The 25560-nt window shown below is 39.1% G+C and overlaps 2 protein-coding genes across 5 annotated transcripts in view; one reads left to right on the forward strand and one right to left on the reverse strand.

Moving 5' to 3' along the window:
- The window catches only part of CNOT9 (CCR4-NOT transcription complex subunit 9), a 29808-nt gene extending 22305 nt beyond the window's left edge, over positions 1-7503 (reverse strand). For 2 of the 3 annotated variants that reach the window (XM_047084133.1, XM_047084134.1), the window contains exon 1: positions 7355-7503. In XM_047084133.1, the coding sequence (XP_046940089.1) occupies positions 7355-7378 (24 nt within the window). In that variant the 5' untranslated portion in view covers positions 7379-7503. Of the gene's footprint in view, positions 1-3069; positions 3182-7354 lie in introns of all 3 variants that reach the window. The other variant, XM_047084135.1, reaches the window with a different exon arrangement.
- Positions 7504-7976: 473 nt separating this feature from the next.
- Positions 7977-25560, forward strand: part of USP37 (ubiquitin specific peptidase 37) — a 102641-nt gene continuing 85057 nt past the window's right edge. For both annotated transcript variants that reach the window (XM_047083468.1, XM_047083469.1), the window contains exons 1-4: positions 7977-8156; positions 13160-13255; positions 18404-18621; positions 22230-22401. In XM_047083468.1, the coding sequence (XP_046939424.1) occupies positions 18466-18621; positions 22230-22401 (328 nt within the window). In that variant the 5' untranslated portion in view covers positions 7977-8156; positions 13160-13255; positions 18404-18465. The remainder of the gene's footprint in view (positions 8157-13159; positions 13256-18403; positions 18622-22229; positions 22402-25560) is intronic.

Consider the following 25560-nt stretch of genomic DNA (forward strand, 5'->3'; position numbering starts at 1 on the left):
CCCAAGGATCATTTAGGCACACCTTTCACAAAAATATTAAAATCTGAAAATTCATGTCTTCCTAAGAGTGTGGGAAGTGAAAGAGGCAGGTGGGGTAGATAAGGAAAGAGACAGAACCGTACTGAACATTAAAAAAATTTTTTTTCAATGTTTATTTTTAAGAGACAGAGTGTGAGTGGGGAAGGGTACGGGGAGACATGGAATCCAAAGCAGTCTCCAGGCTCTGAGCCATCAGCACAGAGCCCAATGCGGGACTGGAACTCAAGAGCTGTGAGATCATGACCTGAGCCCAAGTCTGATGCTCAACCGACTGAGCCACCCAGGTGCCCCTGTACTGGACATTTTTTAAAACATGGTTTCATTTACTGAACAGAACACGGTTATTATCCTCATTTTACAACTGATGAAAGTATGAGTAAAGGATGGTAGGTTTCCTCTTCCTGCCATTCTCTAAACATCACCACTAAAGATTCCTAAAGCAATTGCTACAATTCTTTTATAATTTACTAACCCATTTCTGAGGCTGTGGATGATATAGAATTCAATCTAGGAGCATACGCTCCTCTTCTGGAGAAGCATAACTTCTCTACTGGAGACTACTTTAAACACATTAAAAGTAATAGCAGAATACTGCCACAAGAATTGAAGTTAACACTTTTTTTTTTTTTTAAAGTTTATGTATTTTTGAGTGGGGGGAGAGAAAGAGAGAGTGGGGGGCACAGAGGCACGGGGTGGGGGGCAGAGGATCAGAAGCAGGCTCTGTGCTGACAGCAGTGAGCCCAATGTGGGGCTTGAACTCACAAACCATGAGATCATGACCTGAGCTGAAGGACCTGAATTGAAGCCAGCTACTTAACCAGGTCAACACTTCTTGGATCACGTGAAATCTATGGATCTTTTCCTCAGGAAAACATGCAATTGCAAATTGTTTTGCACATAATTTCTTCTACACAAAATTTACACACAATTTAAAAGAATTCATAGACCCCATGTAACCTATGCATGGATCCAGAATTAAGAACTTGTTTATCAAGTGAAAGAATAGAAAAGACCCCAATTTACATGTAACTACACAAGCACAATAAGTGGAATGCACACTGCACTGGAAGCCAGAAATGGCTTCAAAATACAGTTTCGCCATTTCCATAATTGTGTGACCTAGTATAAGTCATTTACTTTGGCAAGCCTTAATTTTATCATTGGTAAAATAAGGGAACAATACCATAAAGTCCCAGGCAGCTCTCAAATCTTGGAAATTACTTTATTTAGTTCTTAGTTATTGCTGAGAGACTAATCTAAGAGCTCTTTAAAAAGTTAATTTTGGGGCGCCTGGGTGGCGCAGTCGGTTAAGCGTCCGACTTCAGCCAGGTCACGATCTCGCGGTCCGTGAGTTCGAGCCCCGCATCAGGCTCTGGGCTGATGGCTCGGAGCCTGGAGCCTGCTTCTGATTCTGTGTCTCCCTCTCTCTCTGCCCCTCCCCCGTTCATGCTCTGTCTCTCTCTGTCCCAAAAAAAAAAAAAAAAAAAAATGTTAAAAAAAAAATAATAAAAAGTTAATTTTATTGAGGTTAATTTGCATAAAATTTTAAGTGGACCCATTTTAAGTGTATGTTTCAATGACTTTTTTTTGTTTGTTTGTTTTTTAACGTTTATTTATTTTTGAGACAGAGAGAGACAGAGCATGAACGGGGGAGGGTCAGAGAGAGGGAGACACAGAACCTGAAACAGGCTCCAGGCTCTGAGCTGTCAGCACAGAGCCCGACGCGGGGCTCGAACCCACGGACCGCGAGACCATGACCTGAGCCGAAGTCGGCCGCTTAACCGACCGAGCCACCCAGGTGCCCCATGTTTCAATGACTTTTGAGAACTTTATATACCTGAGTAACCACCACCACAATCAAGATCTAGACCTCTTCTTTAGGAGTACCTGGGTGGCTCTGACAGCTTAGAGCCTGGAGACTGCTTTGGATTCTGTGTCTCCATCTCTCTCTGCCCTCCCCTGCTCATGCTCTGTCTCTGTCTCAAAAATAAACATTATATATATACATATAGACAGACTTCTTCCACCATCCCCAGAAGTTCTCTGGTACTTCTTTCAGTAAACCACACACCCAGTCTTAGGCAATCACAGATAGGCATTCTGCCACTATAGAATAGGGTTGCCTTTTCTAGAAATTATAGAGGAGGCAACATATATTGAACATAAACATACTTTTTTTTTAACGTGCTTTTTTTAAAGTTTATTTATTTTGAGAGAGAGAGAGAAAGAGAGAGCGTGTGCGCGCGCGCGCGCGCGCGCACACACACACACACACACACACACACACACACGAGCAGGGGAGGGGCAGAGAGAGAATCCCAAGCAGGCTCTGCATTGTCAGCACAGAGCCCAACAGGGGCTCGAACTCACAAACAGAGAGATCATGACCTGAGATTAAATCCAGAGTTGGCCGTTTAACCACCTGAGCCACCCAGGCACCCCAAAACATAGTATGTTTATACCAATGTACCAGTCACCGAGGATTACCTCAGAATTCAAAGAGGAAACAGGTTCAGGGAGGTTTAGCAGACGCAAATTCACACTGTGAGTGTATGCTGGAATTAAATTCAAACTGTAGTCTACTTCTTTATACAATCAGTAAGCCCTACCCTAGTCTGTAGGATTGAAATCACAATGATCCTTCCAAGTTGAAGAAATTATTTTTTAAGAACTCAATACAGAACTTTGAGTTTAACATTCTATTCTAATACAGGTCATTAATAGTTGGACTTGGATAAACAGTGGGTTCAATTACAGAAACCAGAAAGTCATTTATGAGAAGTATGATTTGGACTATTACCATCCTCAACACTTACTTCCAAGATTAGAAATCATATAGAACTGTACATTTTTAGGTATAACCTCCTTAAAGTTAGTGGTCCTTTCAACAGATCAGTTTAAAAAATGTTTATATTACCAAAATTTAGGAGAGAATCACCCTCCTCTCTTCTGTTTAATGGTTTGGATATGAAAAATGTATTTCAAGTAAATTTTTCCTTTCAACAAAGCTTAACAAGGCAAGACACTTACCAAAATCAGTCATCAATGGCTAAACTCTTAAGTGTCACACAGGGTACTGATAGTTCGTCATCTATCTCTGAAAGATCTTAACTCCACGTGAAAAGGAGAAAGAGATTTCGGACTTCAAAAAAAAAAAAAAAAAGACCCACGTTATCCTCAAGTGGGAGCATAATAAGACTTTCCCCCCTCATCAGTTAAAAAATTGGTATTGATGGCTTTTTAAAACAGGAAATAACCAAACCTCTCAATATAACTTTATATTCAAGAGCCAAAGTACCTGTTGGTTTTGCTACCAATAACTATGGGACAGTGAATAAAGAAAAATGTCACAAGATTGAAAGAGATTATTTTCCTAAATCTGGAGATGACTTAACATGTGGCTTTGGTGTCTGCATAATGATGATATTCCAAGAAAACACACTTTCTAAATAGTGCCAAAGGAAGTATTAAATTAGCTTAATTATCTTCATATTTTTAGAAGGGCCAGGATGTTCTTCAAAACACCCCTTTAAAAATTGAAGTGAATAAGCAAAGAGAAGTTAGGCAATTTGCTTAAAACTTCAACAGGAGACATGGGAAGAGACAGCACTTAAATCAGATCCCTCAGAGTGCACAATGTTCCTTTTACTTGCCAAACAGGAGAGCACCTGGGAATCCAGCACAGCTTCAACAAAAAGATGTAAACTGACTGATGATGCTACTGGTTACGTGGAAAGTGAGGGTAAAAACATGGGTTTAAGGATACTAAGACCACCAGTGGAAATTAGTGGAGAAATTTTTTAAAAAATTCATACCCAATGCATCTCTCAAATAAAGGCTTACCTTTGGCTATTTTAGATCACTAGCGGAACAGTCATTAAAGACCCACAATATGTGAAAATCTGTAGTTCTACTAATCTGAAACAACCTCCAAGGTCCACAACAAGGTGATTTGTTACTTTGCTGAGGCAGGAATTATAGTCCCAAGGCTGAAGTCTGGGAGCAAGTCACTTAACCAATGAGTGTATCTGGCCAACAACTGAGCACTTTGTTATTCGCATTTCATCTTTAGAATAATCCTGTGTGGCATTTCTGTCCCTATTTCACAGATGTGAGAAAGAAATTATATTTTATGGTGGCAATAATGACAATGTTAAAATGTATTCTGTAAAGTATGACAAGAATATACCATACTGTACATTTCTAGCATAATACACTACTGAAGACTCAAAATTTAAGATACTTTCCAAATTATCTCAATTCTTCCCTCTAGTGAATGAAATCCTGCATTCACATGTGATCACATTCTCCTTTGATAGTACTATCTCCCTAGCTGAACTAATGCTTTACCTGTTATTTTAAAAAAGAGATAAAGGCATACACAGGTATAGGTTTTTATCATTCAGCAAAAAAAAATTTTCTCAATGGGCTTAGATTAAAGGTAGTGTTGCATTAAACTCTTCTCAATTTCCAGTAATATACACCATGACTATCCCTTTACACATATCAGAATAATACAGGAAGTTTAGTCTAATAGAAGGCATGAAAGATTGGGAAAGAGGTGGTTGAACTTTTCTATGCTTCAGTTTCCTCAGTAACCAAACAGTCTAGTGAATGAGTGGTACAAAGCAACTTGTCAGAACTTTTGTGTGATTCCCAATAGCATAACAGATGAAAATGTATCTAAAAGCTCAGTTTTTTTTTAATTAAAAAATTTTAAACTAAATTTAAATTTAGTAACTTATTTAAAAATTTTATCTTTTGAGTGACTGAGCACGAGCAGTGGAGGGGCAGAGAGAGGGAGACACAGAATCGAAACGGGCTTCAGGCTCCAACCTGTCAGCACAGAGCTCAATGTGTGGCTCAAACTCACAAAAATATGGGGTTCAGACCCACAAATGTGAGATCATGACCTGAGCCGAAGTCGGATGCTCAACCAACTGAGCCACCCAGGAGTCCCTAAAAGCTCAGATTTTAAATCAATGTAAAGCAATGTAACTTATTTGAAGAAACATATGTTTAGTGTCTATTATAAGTAATGAATCACAACCTTAATCATTGTTCAAAAGATGCATTAGGGGATAAGTAAAAATAAAAGGAAGTGAATAGGTACAGAGTTTGGATAGTCATAGATAAAAGAGCAGTTTGGTACCAAAGCCTGGAGAAGACACAATCAGATTGTGGGAAATGGACAAGCCAAATTTACAAGAATCCCTTGAGTAACCTGTCCCTCCCCTACTAGCAGCAACCTTATCTTCTGACTTGCTTCTTCCCAAATTACATGTGTAATTTAGGAGAAGAAACAAAAAAGCTGGGGAAATTGCAGTCACTTAATAGAAAGATGTAATGCAGGGGCGCCTGGGTGGCGCAGTCGGTTAAGCGTCCGACTTCAGCCAGGTCACGATCTCGCGGTCCGTGAGTTCGAGCCCCGCGTCGGGCTCTGGGCTGATGGCTCAGAGCCTGGAGCCTGTTTCCGATTCTGTGTCTCCCTCTCTCTCTGCCCCTCCCCCGTTCATGCTCTGTCTCTCTCTGTCCCAAAAATAAATAAACGTGGAAAGATGTAATGCAGAGAGTGGATACTCTGAGTAGTTACAAATGCTTAGAAACACAGTGAGAGGAGGCAGAGGTGTCACTGGCCCCAGAAGTGACAATGTTTTCTATAGCTGAGTCACATTCAGCATACTTTTTCACTCTTTATATTTATTTATTTAAAAACATTTTTTTTTTGAGACAGAGAGAGACAGAGCACGAATGGGGGAGGGTCAGAGAGAGGGAGACACAGAATCTGAAACAGGCTCCAGGCTCTGAGCTGTCAGCACAGAGCCTGACGCAGGGCTCGAACTCACCGACCGCAAGATCATGACCTGAGCTGAAGTTGGCCGCTCAACCGACTGAGCCACCCAGGCACCCCTCACTTTTTACATTTAAAGTTAAAGCAATTTTTTTTTTTTTTTGCTCTCTATTTAGTACTTATGTCATTTTGCCTGATAATGCACTTCCAGTGTATTATCATCTTAAGTCACTTCACCCTAGTGGAACAAAAAAAGTACACTGGTATTCAGAAGAGTGTGCTCAAATCATATGATCTCATTTCCCCATTATGGCTATGTGCTCTCAGTAGTCACCTCCCTCATCTATACTCTTTCATTCATTTAAGTATTTGAGACCAAACTTTGTGCTAGGAACTGTCTTGGCACTTGGGGTAACCATGTAAACAAGATCCATAGGATCTCTGTCCTTGCCCTCAAGAAGTAGACAGTCAACAAACAGGTAAGTTAATACAAAAATTACAAATTGAGATAAACGCTGAGAAGGATATTTTAAGAAAGAAAAGTTAGGGGTTACAAAACCTCTTTAAAGAGAGTGATCAAGAGAAGGCTACTCTGGGGAGATTTAGGCAGAGACCCAAGGAAGACGAGCCAGTTACACGCACCGGCTGTGTCTGTGTGTGTGTGTGTGTGTGCGCGCGCGCAATGGGGGGTGGTACGTGGTAAGAGCATCCCAAGAATAGAGAATCAGAAACTGCAAGTGAAGTAGAAAAGCGCAGGTATAAGAAGGGGCAGGCGGCCAACGCAGCTGGAGCCTACGGAGCAAATGACATAAGACCAGACCGCAAACGTAAGGACCGTATCGTATAGGGAGGGCCTCACAGGCCACAGCAAAGAGTCTGGATTTTATCTAAACGCAATGGAAAGTCCAAGAACTACTTCAGACAGGTGAATTACACGACCCGTTTTTCTTATTAAAAGATCGCCCTGATTAAATGAGATGTGTGAAAAAGGTTTTAAGGGCAGAGAACCGTAAGTCAGACGTAATAGGTGTTCACTTCTCCCGGTCCCGGATTTTCCACCTGTAAAACAAGTGGTGTGAGCTAGAAGCCATTTCTTTCCCGCTGCGAAGTGCCCAGGCAGCGAGCGAGTTCCGAGAGCAAGGGCCGTGTCAGATTGACCACGGAATTCCCCCTCATCCCCGCCGACGCCCAGCACGCAACCGGCACCCTGAGACTGTTGGTCAGCGCAATGAATCAATGAATAGCCTGCCCCGGCCGCGAGGGAGGCGCTCCGGCGCGGGACCAGGCCCCGGGGCCGGAAAAGAACGCGATACGCGGCGCAGGAGGCTGCGAGAGCCGACCGGAGAGGAAAGTGGGGGCCGGCTCCACCAGAGTGAAGGCGCCAAGAGGGAAGGGCCCGGGCCTCGCAGACTGAGGGCAGGAGGAGCTGGGACACCGGGCCCGACACGGGGACCTGGGAGAGGAGGCCGAAAAGCCGGGCTAAGGACGGAGTCTGGGCCCAGGCCGGAACGCCCAGCCACTCACCGCAGCCGTCGCCAGGCTGTGCATGTTGAGAGCGGCCGCCGCTCTTCTCCCACTGCCGGACGCTCCTGACCCGCGTCCCCGCTTCAGTGACTCTGCCGCCAAAGATGAAGAGCCGCCGCAGCCGCCATCCGCCTCCGGCTCGCTCCGCCCCCTTCGCAGCCCTGTGACCCTTCACCCCTGACCCCGCCCACACACCTCTTCCCGCCTCCTGGCTCTTGGTGGAGTTAATAGTCCCAAAGTCTGTCCTTTGCCCCTTAAGATTCTTGGCCAGAAGGACGTCCGCCACCTACTAGTCCCCGCATCCTCTGGCTTCGAGCAGGTATCCCCAGAGAGGAGCGTGAACTCTGACTCTCCTCCGGAGGCCAGGGAAGGGCGGGAAAAGCCTGGCCGTCTCGGAGGACAAGCAGTGCGCATGCCCAACTGGGCTGTGTAGGAGGGGAAATGACGGAAAGTCCAAAGCGCTTGAAGTGGGAAGTGCGCATGCGTACTACTTCAGGCGGGGGCGGGACTGTCTCGGCGAGACTTCGCTCCGTGCTAGGGCGGGGCGAAGGCGTAGGAAAGGCGGAGTTTGCAGGGTTGCACGCACGCGCCTCGTCTGGTCGCGTCGAGTGTGCGTGCGTGCGTGCGTGTTTGCGTGTGGTCACAGTTCCCGCCATCAGCCGCTCTCCCTGAGTAGGGGGAGCGAGCGGCCCCTCTCCTTCGTGCCTGGTGTCCCTTCCTTCCTTCCCCCCGGCTCCTCCCCCTCCGCGCGGACTCTGTGCTTCCGGCAGGCTACTGCAGGGCTCCGGACCCGCAAGCACAGGTAAGGCGGGCCCGGCGGCGAGCTTCTCAACTGAGCCGTTTTCCCCAGGTCCCTCCTCCCCCCGCCCCCTGCGGTCCGCCCACTCGGCGTTCACTCTTCTGGAGTTCGCCCCGCTGCTGTTTAGCTCACCCCCACCCCCAGGACGCTCCCTGGGCCTCACAGGTACTCCTCTCGGGTTCCCCTCCAGGCTTTTCCTCTCCTTTGACCTGGTCTTTACTGTCACGCTCTTCCTCCGCAATCCAAACCTGGCCCCTTTTCGCTGGGGGCTGTCGTCGTCCGCCACTCGCCCCTTAGCAGGGCCTGCTGTCTCTTCAGGTGACTTCCGTTGCCGTACACCCATCAGGCCTTGGACGTTCACTCTTGACCATTCTTCAGCTTCTTCTCTCTGCTAACCATCTCTCGCTAAAAGACATGAATTGTATTTTTGTCGTGCATTTGGTTGCTCTCCATCTTCTAGCTATCAGATCAGGTTGTCAGGTTTACCTATTTTAGGTCTTGATCCATGAAAGGAAATGATCATTGATAACAAAATCCTGTGTTCTGGAGAGTTGGCCTGTAGTGGTTTTGTGGTAATCCTTTTCAAAATTTTGGCTCTGGGTAAATGCCTTTTTGGGGTGGCAGTATCTGACAAGTCTACAAGTCTCTAACTGTACAAGATGTCTAAGACAGGGTGTCAAGGAGGCAGTTGGATATACTGGGTTGGAGCTCAGAGGAGAGTTCTGGGCAGAATATGTGAATTAATGTATATATGTCACCTGCCGTGTTGATAGTTAACTGGAGCTATGGATGTGGATGAAATTGCCTATGGAGAGTGTAGTACTGGGAGAAAAAAATGCACCTAGGGTAGAGCACTGAGGGATTCTTGGTGTTTAATAACCGTATAGAGGAGGACAGGTCTTTTGTAAACGAGATGAAAGAAGCAATCAGTAGTGTTGAATTCTGTTGCATTCAACAGAATGAGGACTAAAAAGCCTGGTGACATCAGAGTAATCTATGATTAGTGAGAGATGTTCGATGGAGTGAAATGGAACATCTGGGTTTAGTGCTAGGGTCTTATTCACCTCTTCTGCCCTAAGCTTTAAATTCCATCTATATATTGATGATTAAGAATTTTAACTTCTAGGCTTTTCCCTTTATTTTCAGTTCAAGATCTAAATAACCAATTGTCTGCTTGATATCTACACTGGATTTTTTTCTTAGGAATTTCAAATATAATATATCTAAAACCAAAGTCTTGATCTCCATTCCCCAAATTCTTTGTCTTTCAGTATGCCATTTCATTAACGGCATATTCACTTATTCACTTACATATGCTAGAAACTTGAGATCCATTCTTGACTTTCATCCCATGAATCTTTAAGTTCTATTTATTCTATATCCAATAGAGTTGGCCCTTGGACAATGCAAGGGTGGAGGGCACTGACTCCTTCCAGCTGGAAATCCATGTGTAACTTTTGACTTCTCCAAAACCTAACTACTAATAGCTTACTGTTGAGTGGAATGCTAATAGCATAATGTTAGTACATATTCTGTATGCTGTGTTTATTACATACTGTATTCTTAGAATAAAGTTAGACAAAAGAAATGTTATTAAGAAAATCGTAAGAAAGAGAAAATACACTTACAGTACCGTGCTTATCAAAAAAATCCATGTATACATAGGTCCGTGCATTTCAAACCTATGTTCAAGGGTCATCTGTATGTCCGAATCTATTTCTGTACATCTTCAGTATCACTTTTCCAGTTCAAGGCACGATCTTAAAAAATTTTTTTAACATTTATTATTTTTGAGAGAGAGAGACAGAGACAGACAGAACATGAGTGGGGGAGGGGCAGAGAGAGAGGGAGACTCAGAATCCAAATCAGGCTCCAGGCTCTGAGCTGTCAGCACGGAGCCCAACACGGGGCTCGAACCCACCAGCTGCAAGATGATGATCTGAGCCAAAGTCATAGGCTCAACCGTCTGAGCCACCCAGGCACCCCTCAAGCCACAATCTTCTTTCACTTGGACTTAATGTCACTGGTTCCCTGTATTCTCATCTGTAAAATAGGAATAATAATCACCTTATTGTATTGTTCTGAAAATTAAATGGCACATGACACACAATAAATAGCTAATAAGTATTGTTATTGTAATTGTTATAAGCTGAATCATTTCAGTATTCTCTTGTCTGCTCTATTTTCTTTCATTCTTCCTTCTTTTGCTCTCCTCTCTGAACCCAAATAAACCATATCACTTCTGCATTCAACAGTGACATGTTGTTTCTCTGCTTAAAACTCTTCTGTGGATTTCCTGTCACTAAATGTTTATTAAATTTAGGGTAAAATTAAAAATCCCTGTGGTCTACAGGATTCTGTATAATTTGATTTTTTTCCAGCTTCACCAGCTTCATCTTGCTCTAGCCTCCTCTTTCTCACTAAACTCTAGCTACATTACTTTTCATTTCCTTAGTCACACCAAGTTGTTTTCCACTACAGGGCCCTTGCACATGCTGTTGTAGTTGCCTGGTTTGTTCGAGCATGACCATCCCCAATTAAGTCATTCTTCGGTATTAGCCTAACTTTTGCTCGATGCTTTCTACCCTCTACCCCCAAGTCTTAAATCAGGTACCCTATTATAATGTCTCATCATGCCTTGTGCTTTATATTTGTATCACTTTTTAGAACTTGTAATTATATATTGTGTGATTATTTAAAGCCTGTCTTTTATTAGAACATATGCTAGGAGGTATTTCATTTCTATTTCTCAAGAATTCGAGTGAATAAGTAAACTGGAGCTTGTTTTAGGAACCATCTTGTCTTTCAGAAGCACCAGCTTACTTATACCTTGTCATTTGATGACAAGCACCTTTTCACTCTTCAGGCAAATTCAAGGACACAAAAGAAAATAAACCCAAGAGTTTTCCAGCTGTGGATGATTTTACTCATTCTTAGGTTATAAAATCATTCAGATTTTAGACTCTGAGTTGGAGATAAGCTTTAGGTCAACTTCTGTCTTTTAGTCACACATTAATTTTATCTCTGTGCATTTGTTTTATAGATCTTTTTAGGAAAGAAAGCTCTTAGAAGTGGTTTATATATTTTAATAGCAGGTTAAACTACGAGACTGGAGGGTATGAGGTTTCCAAAAACTAAATTTTTGGAAAATTCCAAAATATTATTTAAATTCCATATTTAAGTAAGTTGGTGGTGGATGTGGGAGAAAATACTAAAATTTAATAATTTGTGTGTGTAGAACAGTATTTGTGTTGAAAAAGAGGAAATAAATACAGGAAGCATATGAGTACCAGATACAGAAAAACATTTGGATTTATTTTATACTTAGTGATGAGCCGTTAATGTTTGGGAGAAAGTTTCAGTTAAGCAAGATGAAGACAAGCCATTCTAGAGATACGCTGTACAATGTTGTACCCATAGTTAATAATATCATATTGTACAGTTTGTTACCATATTAAGTATTCTTACCATGGTAGAATAAAATTTACAAAAAATGTATGATGGGAATTGGCATCAATGGTAAATATTTAGCACTTACTAAGTGCTTGTATTTGTTCTAGTACCAAAGAAGGTAAGACAGGTTCCTTGCACATCCCCCCCCCCCCAGGAGAAAGTTAAGGAGACAAATAGTGCATGCTTTACTTGTTAAGAAATAAAGAGTAGTTCTTTACAAAGGGTATTTATAGAGTAGAGGATTCATTGGATGGAGAAATCCTGAAACAATGGAGACTGAAAAGTGATTGTTGCTGCAAATCATTGATGAGGATGCATTGTGATAATGGTTAAAAACATGGGTTTTGGGGCGCCTGGGTGGCTCGGTCGGTTAAGCGTCCGACTTCGGCTCAGGTCATGATCTCACCGTACGTGGGTTCGAGCCCCGCATCGGGCTCTGTGCTGACAGCTCAGAGCCTGGAGCCTGTTTCGGATTCTGTGTCTCCCTCTCTCTGTGACCCTCCCCCGTTCATGCTCTGTCTCTCTCTGTCTCAAAAATAAATACACGTTAAAAAAAAAAAAATTAAAAAAAAAAAAAACATGGGTTTTGGTGTTAGACTTTGTTTTGTCTCTTAATGAATCTGTATCCTTGGATAAATTCTCTCTCTAAGCCTCAGTTTCCTCATCTGTAAAATAGAGATAATAATCCTTGCCTTTAAGATTATTGTGAAAATTAAATAAGATAATTCATGCGTAGCACTTAGCACTATGGTTAGTAAGTGTTGCATAATAAATATTAGGTGAGAGTGATGGCAGAATGAGGAGTTTCTGAATTAGGATAGCAGCTATGAAAAGGCTGGGTTTTAGATGAGTGAGATTGAGGGTAAAGCTGATTCTAAATTTTTTTGTCTAAATGACTATAGAAGGAATATGTAGAGAAGTCTGGGAGCCTCTTAATGAGGGCATGAATTGTATCATCTTCATTTTGTATTCTTACCACGGTGCCATCAAATTAAAGTGGCTCAATCATTTTTTAGTAAGGGAACAAATGAATTTACAGTTGGTACTGTAGCTAGCGTTCAAGGAGATCGTGAAAGATGTTTGGGTAGAACTTCAGGGGAAGTTGAGGCTTAGAGAGCCTAAATTTGAGAAACAAACCCATGAAGTTAGTTTTGTAAGAAAAGTAAAAACTCCAGATTTACTCACCTTTCAAAATGTGTATCAACACATCATGGAAATGGTATTTTGAGACTTTGGGCATCATTATGTAACAATGTTTATAAAGTAAACAAAGAATATACTCTTTTTCACTGCCTTCTTAGTTTCAAAATGTAGCAGCGAGAAATATCCCAAGACACAAATTGATAAGGTGTAGGCCTTGAAGTCCCTCATTTTGATTGTGTGTATATGTGTGTATCTTGAGCGTTACATTTTAAATGTTTTCAGTAAGATACGTTGTGGTTTTTAAATAATCAAAAAGAGTTTATCTTTTTGTATAAATGATTGCTTTCTTTTTTTAATTTTAACTTCGTAAATTGGATTCTTTTAAAAAGGCACACTTATATTTTCTTTAGCTGAGGTGATGGCTTCCGGAGAACGGGCATAGCTGCAGAATATGAGTAGTTCCCCAAGAAGAGTGCATTGCCTTTGGCACAAGGATCAGAATAAAGGTGAATTGTTATTACATAGGGTTTTTCAGTAAAAGTCACTGAAAAGTAAGTAATGTTTTTATTTTGGATGTGTGTTTCCAAGAGTATGCAAATTGGCAGGAATTAACAGTTTTCTTTCTTTTATTTTATAGTAGTGGTTTTATGTTTTAGCATGCTTTCTTTACCACAGAACACCCTCTAGATAAAGATGTTTTTAAAGCAGGGGCGCCTGGGTGGCTCAGTCGGTTAAGCATCCGACTTCAGCTCGGTCATGATCTCACCGTTCGTGGGTTTGAGCCCCACGTTGGGCTCTGTGCTGACGGCTCAGAGCCTGGAACCTCCTTCAGATTCTGTTGTCTCCGCCCCTCCCCGCCCCTCCCTCACTCTCTCTCTCTCTCAAAAATAAATAAACATTAAAAAAATTTTAAAGAGAAGATGTTTTCAAAGCAGTACCTAAAATATGTGCATGTAAATAAGTGTACAGGGTACAGAAACATTTTTGCCAATATTATTGATTGAGTTTCATAGAATTCTCAAAGTTGAACCAGTAATTTTAATAATTGTGAAAAAAGTTAGGGAAAGAGAAATCTCTTTGGACATGCTTAAAGAATAATTTGTTTTTGTTATACCTTGTCTTACCAATATTCTTTTGATAGGGAATTAGCATTATAGAGTTCAAAGAAACCTCATTGTCCTACATTCATAGAAAGTTTAACTGTTACTGATTAGTGCTACATACTGAAAAAGAAACTTAGTTTTTTTCCTCTTAACAGAATAGGGCAAACCTTGATACTATGATGAATGTACAAAAGTAGATATTGTTAATTTGTTTAGTGCAAGACCTGGGAATGGACTAAATTGAGGTATTAAAGAAAAGTTTTGTTCGTTCTGCAAATTTTACATCCTGTACTTTGTCAGGGTGTTGTTTTTTTCTTTTCCTTAGAGGAAGGAGAGATGGCTAGTAGAAATGGTTAAGGAAATGTTCACTATCTGAAGTAAAATTTCATGTACTTAATCCAAACTGCATCAAAATGTTTTAGAATTGTATAGGGAGAAATTGTATAGCGAGAAACAGAAATAACACTAAAGGTTTTTTTTTTTTTTTTAATTTTTCATATGCTTTAGTGAACTTTGAAATCTACACTTCCAATTTTGTTAAATAGTGTTAATTTTTAAAAATTTGTTGGAGGAATTCAGGGTCATTTACCTTACTTTTGGTCTGTGAAGAAAGCGCTAAGATAATGGGGTTTTGTATTATTCTCTTTCAATTTGGTACCCTGATCCATAATGACATAAAAGGAAAGGTAAGGGAATTTGACAGAACTCTGAAAATGGAGTTTCTCCATTGAGCAATGAACAGTATGAATCCTAGTTTAGGCAAGTTTACTAATGTTTTTGTTTTAATGTGTTCTGTAATTGCATATTAATTTTGTTCTTCCACAAATGATTTTTTCTCATTGAATCTTGGTGAGATGTGAGGACAGCTTTGCAGTTAGTGAAGTTCAGGTGCCAGTAGAAAAGACTTACATGCAGTGTTCAAAAGATGACTTGTATGTCGTCCACTGCATAGTGATACTTATAAAGAGCTTAGTAAATATAATCCTATATTGGTCACATAAGAGGGATTTATGGTTCCAGTATCTGCTGTTGTGTGTGTATATATATGTACACATATATGTGTATATATATTCTTAATGTTTATTTATTTTTTTTTTTTTTTAAATTTTTTTTTCAACGTTTATTTATTTTTGGGACAGAGAGAGACAGAGCATGAACGGGGGAGGGGCAGAGAGAGAGGGAGACACAGAATTGGAAACAGGCTCCAGGCTCTGAGCCATCAGCCCAGAGCCCGACGCGGGGCTCGAACTCCCGGACCGCGAGATCGTGACCTGGCTGAAGTCGGACGCTCAACCGACTGCGCCACCCAGGCGCCCCCTTAATGTTTATTTTTGAGAGAGCACACATGTGCGTGCCAGTGGGGGAGGGGCAGAGAGAGGAAAACAGAGGATCTGAAGAAGTCTCTGTGCTGAGAGCAGTGAGCCCAGTGTGGGACTTGAACTCACAAAACATGAGATCATGACTTGAGCCAAAGTGGGAAGCTCAACCGACTGAGCCACCTGGGTGCCCCTCTGTTTTTGTATATATTAACAGCAAATTGAATAAAATTGTTAGTGCTGATTTGTTCATTCTTAATCATTTTGTTTCTTGTGTGTCAGACACTGTCAAAATGGGGATGCTGAGATTAAAGAACATATTCCTTATCTTCAAATAGCAAAATCTAGATACAGACAAAGAAGTGAACAATTTGTGATACAATGTGACAAATGTTACACTAGTAGTAAGCACAACGTATATAACAGGAAAATACAGAAGCATGAAACTGTCTCTGTGGATGTGAGCTGAGAGAAAAAGTGAAAGGTAGCTGGGAAAGGCTTCTTAAAGAGGATAACATCTAAGCTAAGCCTTGATTTTATAGCCAAGAGAAATTAAGTGGGGTTGTGGGGGCATGGAGAGAATACATGAAAATCCTCCAGAGATAGACCACAGTGTATGCAGAAGTATACTGGCATAGTTTTTGGGGGGAAATTATAAATTCAGATGGATGGATTTGGTGGGCTTGTGGGGATAGAGAGGTAAATAGGGCCTGGATCATGAAGAGTGTTTATGTCATGTTAATGAATCTAGATTTTATTGTGAGGGCAATGGGGAGCTGTTGAATGATATTAAGGAGAAGAGTGATGTGATTTGATCTACAGTTCATCATAAAGATGTCTGGAAGGTGTATGGTGATAGACTTGACAGGACTCTACTGTGATCTTCCATTTCCAATCCAATACCAATAATCGTCAAGAGAGAAGTCAAAGATAACTCTCATGTTTCTGGCAAGGGCAACTGGGGTAGGAGAGGGGTCATGTATTCTTGGCAGTGTTGAGAGCCTAGTGGAAGAAAGTCTCAAGGACCTGTCCAAACAATGAAGCACCAAATTATTAATTGCAAAAAGAAAAAAAAAAAGTATTACAAACACACATTGCTGGTCCAAAATTCTGTAGTTACTACTTTGAGCAGTGCCATGTTAACAGGTCTATAAACAGTAGCAGGACTCTGTTACTCTGATGGATTCACGTACCTACCAAATTACACTATCTAAATCTGACCACAGTAGGCATTCAAAAATTTTGATGAGGTGAGTGAATAATAATGGAGGACTTAAAATGCATAACACCTTTTAACTAGTCAAAGTGTTTTCACATCTCTTTTGAAATTTTGTTCTGTTATTTGATATATACTACCTAGAAGCCTTAAACTAGAGGCCCACCAGGCTCTATCTTGCCTATATCCTACCTGTAGGTGGGTTTTGCTTGATTTGTAGTTTTTTTTTTTTTAATTTTTTTTTCCAACGTTTTTATTTATTTTTGAGACAGAGAGAGACAGAGCATGAACGGGGGAGGGGCAGAGAGAGAGGGAGACACAGAATCGGAAACAGGCTCCAGGCTCTGAGCCATCAGCCCAGAGCCTGACGCGGGGCTCGAACTCACGGACCGCGAGATCGTGACCTGGCTGAAGTTGGACGCTTAACCGACTGCGCCACCCAGGCGCCCCGATTTGTAGTTTTTAAAAATAAATTTTAATTCATTGCCCACAATTTACAATGGGCAGTTTTACATAAACATTTGGAGCTCATTTTCTTGAAAAGTTAGATGATCAGGCAAGTAGCTGGGTTCACTAATTCTACATGGTAAAATTGGCTAGATTTCAGTAGCAGTTTTCAGAGTTTGCCTGCCTAAGTCATGTCACCTGCATGACTCCTATAGGCGGTTGATTTTGACCCCTTTTAACAGCTTATTTATCTGAGGTCTTTCAAGAAAGAGGTGTTGTGGGCAAGGAATAAATACAGAAAGTGCACACTAATTCCATTCATATTAAAGCTTTTGTCTGTTCAGTGCCTGATGTATGTTATTTCATTTAGTTTTGCAAAGCTATAGCATTTGCTATTCCTATTTACAGTTGAGAAAACTAATGGTTAGAAAGGTAAGTTATAAATTAGTGACAGCTGGCTCCTGATATCTAGGCCTCCTGTGTTTTTCCTTTGTATACTACTTTTTTTTTTTAAGCTTTTCCAGTTGAGTTGTTTAGGCAAAGTATGATGATTTTTAATTTCTTAAATTATAAGCAAGAATCTCTATTAGCAATGTTTTTAGAGATTTGAAAACAGCATACATAAAATTTGTTTTAATTTTAGATGATTGTGTGTATGTGTGTACATACATGTAGATAATACATAACACTAACATTCTTTACTATTACAGTTGTGTTTACTTGCTGACATTTGGTAAGCTAGTTTGAAAGTTTTAGATATTCTGTTATTGCTGTAAGCAATTTTTAAGTAGAAGTTCTTTCAGAAATTTGAGTATTTGTCAAAGATAAAATTGGGAAAGATTCTTTCCGCTTTATGGTAATATTAAACAAATGGTAGGTGGTTCTTAGGAAGAGAGGTTTTTAGTGTGTGTTTCTTTTGCCTAAAGAATAAATTATTTTCTCAATATAATTCTGAAGGTTAAACTCATTTGATTATTCTTACAATTTTTTTATTCATCTAATGTCTATACATGTGGATATGCTTAGACTACTGATTGGTAGAAGGAATTGTTTTATGATATGATTTGATATTTTCAGAGGAACTCCATTCTAAGAAATGGAGTCAGCTGACTGAAAATATTTTTTTTTTACTTACATTTGAAATTCAAGACCCTTTCACATTCATGAAGGACGGTAAAAGTTGGTCATATTGCTGTGAGCAGTCACATTGACAATTTAGTATTCCTGATTGACATGCCTTTAGTGGCAGCAATATGGTGCCAAATGCAAAATGCCAAATGCAAAATTCAGGCACTGCTAGGGCACGGATACTGGACACATGGCAAAGAAGGGAATGTGGTAGAGAAGAAATAAAATGTAGGTAGACTCAGTCACTGAACTCAGTGACTGCTTTAGTTGTCTTCTGCTTACCAGCTAGCTAATCAAGGCCTTTGAGGTTGCTTAATAAAAAGTGGTTTACTGAAACAGAGAAGAGGACGTAAAAGATGGTTTATTAAATGGTCTCTTTTAAGTGACTCTTATTTTAATCACTGTTAATAAATTGTAACTTACTATTTTATTTTTCTTCCTTAGAATCTGTCAGGTGTATTTTTGCTTTTTAATTTGGCTAGAAGCAATTTATTTTTAAAGAAAGTATGTCTCCTCTGAAGATTCACGGTCCTATCAGAATTCGAAGTATGCAGACCGGAATTACAAAATGGAAAGAAGGATCCTTTGAAATTGTGGAAAAAGAGAATAAAGTCAGCCTGGTAGTTCACTACAATACTGGAGGAATTCCAAGGATATTTCAGGTATTACCAGATTTTGATGTGGAATAGATCTTGACTCACACCCTGTAGTGAGTAGCTTCCCTGTACAATAGTAAGTATAGTGGTAGCCCTCCTCCTAGGTTAATATTTCTTTTTTATTTCTAGGACACTGATAGTTCTGTGTATATCTTTTATAAATTATTCAACAGCATTGTTGATGGTGTAGAATAAGGAGCGGGAAGTAGTCACCATTATTGAAAAGAAAACTGGGAGGAAGCTGAGAGGAACTGGGTTTGGATACTATTTCTAAGCTATTCTGAAAACCACATTAGGATAACTTTAGTTATTCCTTTTTTTTCCTTAGCATAATATGATAGATTCATCACTATTTAGTATTAGCTTCTAAGAGAACTCATTAGTATCTTCTAAAACCAAATGTCTACTTCCCAAATAGTCTTACCAAAGGTTATAGTATGGACCATTCAAGGGTGATTATTCGAAGTCATATTTACAGCTGTTTTCTTCTAGCTGTAAACTTTTGAAGAATTTCATTATTTCATCACTGCAGAAAATAGTAAATTTTGTTTTCACTTCTATACTTTTTATCCTGAATTACTCATCTTGTTATGATTTAAATTTAAGAAAATAATGTCTTAACATTTTCTGCACTTTAAAATTCTGTATTTGTTAATTACATAATACAAAAGTATAATATTCATTTAAGCTGAAGTACTCTATTGAATAATAATTTATGAAATATTATGCTTGAGAACCCTAGACCTGGGATAAAATTTCCATTCCTGTTTGCTTTTGAACTGTGAAAATAAATTGCTTATGATTTAGTGTATTAAAGGTATTCTTAAATAGATTGGAGGTGGTAACATGAGTAATAGAAACAGTGGTAGTTTCTCCCACAAATGTATATCTACTAATTGTTCATCTCAATGAAATGATTCCTTTTCAAATGGAGATTCAGTTTTTCAGCCCAAATTAGCAGTGAGTAAATACTTAAATGTTTAAGCAAACTTAGGTCTTTAGGAGCATGAAGATTCTGCTTGTTATTCCGGCCTCATCTCAGTTCTAGATCAATTTGCATTCAGCATTCATTTGTTAACCACCTACAGATTAATGTGGTGGATGCTGTATTAAGGGCTATTAATACAGAGCTGAATGAGTTGTTTTTCTTCTCAAACTTAAGCATAATCAAATGCATTTTCAGATGTAAAAATATTCCAGACACACTGAAGTAACACAAAGAAGAGAATGGTTTGTGCCCTGAGCATTTAGATGGTAAATAGGAGTTTGCCAAACAAGTAGAGGTAGGGCGGAGGTGATTTCTATACATGGACAAACACATGCAAATGTGAATCAACATTCAGGGAACCAGAAAAGTATTTTAAAATGAACGGACAGTAAGGAATGAGTAGCAGAAGTAGAGGCTGAAGAGCTAGATAGAAACCAGATCTTGAAGTATCTTGTTTGTCATACTAAGAGGAGCTTAAATTCTAAGAAGCCAAGAATCTCAAGTTCAAATTCATTTAGGGGCTAGGCAGATGAGTTTATGACAAGAGATAGTGGGAGAATAAAGACATATGGGAGGTCATTGTGGGAGTTTAGGTGAGGAATGAAGGTCCTAATCAAAGGAAAAGTCAGTAGAAGCAAGAAAAGACCCTGGGGAGATTCCCAGATTTCTGAGTGGATGGTAGTCCCTTTCATGTCTTGGTAGGGAGCAGAGGGGAAGAACTGGGGTGGGGAGGGGAGAGATGAGTTGTTGTAGGCGTCAGACGTTCAGATATTGGTATCTAGTAGGCATTAGGTAAACAGGACTGGAGCTCCAGCAGAGAGGTCTAGAAGGCCTCAACAGAGTACTGGAGGGCTTCAATAGAGTACTTCAGCTTAAAGCTGGAAGGCCTCACCATATGGGTAATAACGAAAATTGCGGGGCTAATAGGATTTTCACTTGTTAGAGACATCAAATTCAGATTATTCTCATCCTGTTTGTTAACGAACAAACTTTTCCCTTTTGTAGTTAACTTTGATTTTTAAAAAGTAGTATGTGGACTGAAATAATGGTTTTAAGTGATCTCTTTTTTTGCATGTTAAACTCCTTGTTTAAATATTTCAGAGTTAAAGCCTCTGAAACTGTTTATTGTGTTCTATGATAGAATTGTTTTTATTTATTTTGAGAGAGAGAGGGTGTGCGAGTGTGAGCGGGTGGGGGGTGGGCAGAGAGTGAGAGAGAGAGAGAGAGAGAGAGAGAGAGAGAAAGAGAGAGAGAATGAATGAATGAATATCCCAAGCAGGCTGTGCGTTGTTAGCAAGGAGTCTGATGCAGGGCTCGATGCCACGAACCCTGAGATGATGACCTGAGCTGAAATCAAGAGTCGGACACTAACCGACTGATCCACTTAGGTGCCCCTTATGATAGGATTTTTACTGAAGGACATGAGTTTAAGACCTATTAGGAAGCTTTTATGTATATGTATATATATATATATTTGTGTGTGTGTATGTATATATATTATATAAAATTTGAATATAAATGAAGTCTGGTAAAATTATATTTTTAATCTTATGTAAAAATTGACAAAGATCAATTCTAGTTTTAAAAAATTATGAAATACTATTACATTTTTCTGCTATTCAAAGGGTATATCTTCAGCAAAAGGCAGCTTTTGAAACCTTTGTATGTGCCTGCTGAGGGAGAACATTAGAGAATAAGGATGCCTATTTGGCAAGAATTACTTAGGTAATAAACTGGAAGACTTATTAATTTAGTCTTGGAAAAATTTCAGCCAAGAGAAAATAAATGTTATCACTTCATAGCACATATCCAGAGTCTGGAAAATTATAGGACAAATTACTGGACCATTCTGGGGAGTGGAAGAAGTAAGCTACGAGGGTTTCCAGAGTACTCATGATCTTCATGATTGAAAGAAAGTTAAATGAACCTGCTTAGATAATTAGAAAAGAAAGATGGGGGTGTCTGGCTGGTTCAGTAGTAGAGCATGGAACTCTTGATCTTAGGATTGTAAGTTTGAGCCCCATGTTGGTGTAGAGATTACTTAAAAATAAAATCTTAAAATATATATTTGAAAGAAAAAAAAAGACGTCTCAAATTGGTAAATTTTATTTTGCCATGTTTTTGAGAGGTGGAATTCTTTTGAAGATTATAGTTTGGATTAATGTATCCTTTTACATTACAGCTACCTAAACCAATTGTCAGATATTTTATAAGCTTTTATTTAAGAAAAGGAAGAGAGAAAAAGAAAGCTTCTAACATAATGTGGCTTTCTAGAGTAGTGCTGGTATATCCACCTAGGCTCTGTTCATTGTTAACTCACTAGCTTTTATAGCTTTATAACTATATGTGAAAATATTCAATTCCCTGTCATAAAATCAAGAATTCTAGGATTACTTTGTAAAATAAGTTTTAATAGGAGGTGTTTGCCTCTCCTGAAAGTGAAATCTTTAAGTGTATCAAGAAATGGGAACTCTTTTCGGTTGGTGGGAAAAAACCCTAAAATTAATATGGGAAAGACTTAAGAAATCTAACTTAGAAAGTATGAAGTAAAGTGCTCCTTATACAATTTATTTTACTTTATTGTGCATTTTTAATAATAATGTAATTTTCCTTTTGTGTTGGTTAGCTAAGTCATAACATTAAAAATGTGGTGCTTCGACCAAGTGGAGCGAAACAAAGCCGCTTAATGTTAACTCTACAAGACAATAGCTTCTTGTCTATTGACAAAGTACCAAGTAAGGATGCAGAGGAGATGAGATTGTTTCTAGATGCAGTCCATCAAAACAGACTTCATACAGGTGAGCACTAAATCTTCCCAGGGTTTGCCATTAACAATTATAAAAGAATATTACTAGATGGTATACTAGTATCTCTGATGAATATTGATATAAAAATCCCCAGCAGAATACTGCCAGACTGAATTTTACAGCACAATAAAAGGGTTATATACCATGACCAAGTGGGAATTATTTCTGGAATGCAAGGATGGTTCAGGATGTGAAAAATCAATGTAATACACCAAGAGTGAATGAAGGAAAAAAAGACACATGATCTTCTGCATGCAGAAAAAGGCTTTGATAAAATTCAAAACCCTTTCATGACAAAAACACTCAACAAACTAAGAGTAGAAACTACCTCAACCTAAAAGGCCATGTATGAAAAACACACAATTCACATACTCAGCAGTGAGAAACTCAAAGGTTTTCCTTTAAGATAAGGAACAAGGCAAGGATGCCTTCTCTCACCACTTCTGCCCAACATAATACTAGAAGTTCTAGCAAAAGAACTTGGGCAAGAAAAAGAAATGCATGCAAATTAGAAAGGAAGAAGTAGGGGTGCCTGGCTGGCTCAGACCGTAGCGTGTATGAGTCTTGATCTCTGGGTCATGAGTTCCAAGCCCCATGTTGGATGTAGAGCTTACTTTAAAAGAAAAGAAAAATTTTTTTAAAAAGAAAAGAAAATTATATCTGTTCTCAGATGATATGATCCTATATGTAGAAAACCTTACTTGTCATTTAAATCTTAGGTTTTTGTGTTTCTCTACATGAGACTTATTCTGAGGTTTTACTCTTGCTATGAAGATAGCAAGTACTATACAAAAATCATACAATATGATTAGGTTCCCCTGCCCTTTCCTAATCCCTTTCATTTAAAATGTTTTGATTTAAAAAATGTATTTATAGACATTTTTAAAGGAATAATCTAGTGCTTAAAATGAGTTTTCCACTATTACTATTAGTGTTCAGCTATATTCTCATCAAAACTTCATTACTAATATTTTATAGTTGACAAATTTTGGGTTTTTTTTTTTAACTCAAATATGACACATAAAAATGTTAGAAGGTGAAGATGTAGGAGTGCTACTTTGCTTGTGTTTAATTAATATCTATTTGATACACTATATTCCTTGTAAAATTAAAAAATTGATTGCTATGTAGTACCTACTCATATGTTCATGTTACCAAATCGGAGCTATGTCAATTTACTAAATAACTGTTGAATTTTAGAATCAAGGAATTGAATACTGTTTAAAATTTTTAGAATATGTCAGGGACTATGTCTATATACCTTCTGTTTTTGTTTTATTTCATTGTACCCATCATGTTAATTGACCCACTGTTTTAAAAGTTGACACGTGTAAGAAAAGCATGTCTCTAAATAAATTGGAATGGAAAGCACAATAGACTCTCTGGAAACCCATATTTAAATCTGAACAACATGATATAGTGGAGAAATGTGAATTTTGGACCTAAACAGATTTGGGTTTGAATCCTACCTCTGTTTACTTCCTGTGTGGTTTTCAATATGTCACTTAACGACTGAGTTTCAGTTTCTCATCTCTAAAATGAAGGTTATATTACCTTAAGTTCAGGTCTTAAAGAATAAAATCTCAAATAGAAAGCATGACTGGTATAAGAGAGACACTTAGTAATTAGGTCAAAAGGAGCAGGCTGTGGAGTTGAATTGTCTTGTGCTGCTCTTGGACAAGTTATTTTAATCTTTTGACTTTAGTTGCCTTTGCTGCCCAAATGTAATATGTACTTTACAGAGACTAGAGTAGGATAATGAATGTAAAGATACTTTGAAAAGTATAGCACATTTAATATATAATGTGTGGCAATTCAGATCAGTGGAAAAAAAGACTAAATTTGATGAACGTGTTATCTATAAATGAGATAACTAACCATTTAAGAAGAATAAAGCTGGCTCCCTATCTCACTTCATTCATGTAAATAGATTTTACGTTGATCAAGGATTTGAATATAAAAAAGTAAAATGGTAAAAGTGTTATTAAAGGGGAACACTGGATTTTAACATAATATCTAATGGAAAAGATCTTTCTGACTATGGTATAAAAACAGAATCAGTAAAGGAAAAGATTAATAATGGACTGTAAAAAACTTGATCTCTGAGGCAAGAGTAAAAAAAAAAAAAAACAACGAAAATATTAGCCACAGTGACAGAGTTAATGTTGCTAATAAACAAAGACCTATTTTCCAAATCAGTATGAGAAGGACAATTCAGTAGAGTAGTAGAAACTGCATATAGGAAATTCAGGAAGATAAACAGATGGCTCTTACACATGAAAAAATCTCAACTTCACCAATAATTAAATTCGAGTTCTTAGTATCACATCAGCAATAGTATGAGGAGAACAAGATAGTTTCATATATTTGGTAGGAACTTAGAGATATTTTTTGGAGGAATAACTGGTAATACCAATTTAGTTTAAAACCACTTCCCTGGGGCCCCTGGGTAGCTCAGTTGGTTACGTGTCCAACTCTTTTTTTGTTTGTTTTTTAATATTTTTTTTTGACGTTTATTTACTTTTGAGAGCGAGAGAGAGAGACAGACAGAGAGACAGAGTACAAGCGAGGGAGGGGCGGAGAGAGAGACACAGAATCCGAAACAGGCTCCAGGCTCTCAGCTGTCAGCACAGAGCCGTGTGTGGGATTCAAACCCATGAGCCGTGAGATCATGACCTGAGCCAAAGTCGGATACTTAACTGAGCCACCCAGTGCCCCATTAAGTGTCCGACTCTTGATTTCAGCTCAGGTCATGATACCAGGGTTGTGGGATCGAGCCCCACGTTGGGCTCTGTGCTAAGGAAAGAGCCTGCTTGGGATTCTCTCTCTCTCTCTCTCTCTCTCTCTCTCTCTCTCTCTCTCTCTCCCCCCCTCTCTCTCCCTCTCTCTCCCTCTCTCTCCCTCTCTCTCCCTCTCTTCCTCTCTCTCCCTCCCTCTCCCTCCCTCTCCCTCCCTCTCCCTCCCTCTTTCCTTCTCACAAAAAATAACAAAACAAAAACTGTACATCCTTTACTCCACCAATTCTTATTCTAACAAGTTCTTAGAATTCCTATTCTACAAAAACAATTTTATTCATGCAAGAAGATACATGAAAGAATGCTCAGTATTTGCATTTTTTAAAAGTTAAAACATTTCAAAGGATTGTGGGAA

Source organism: Lynx rufus, unplaced genomic scaffold, assembly GCF_022079265.1.
Source record: "Lynx rufus isolate CCGP_SWC_20201006 ecotype Redwood Valley unplaced genomic scaffold, mLynRuf1.p SCAF_2, whole genome shotgun sequence".
Classification (NCBI taxonomy): domain Eukaryota; kingdom Metazoa; phylum Chordata; class Mammalia; order Carnivora; family Felidae; genus Lynx; species Lynx rufus.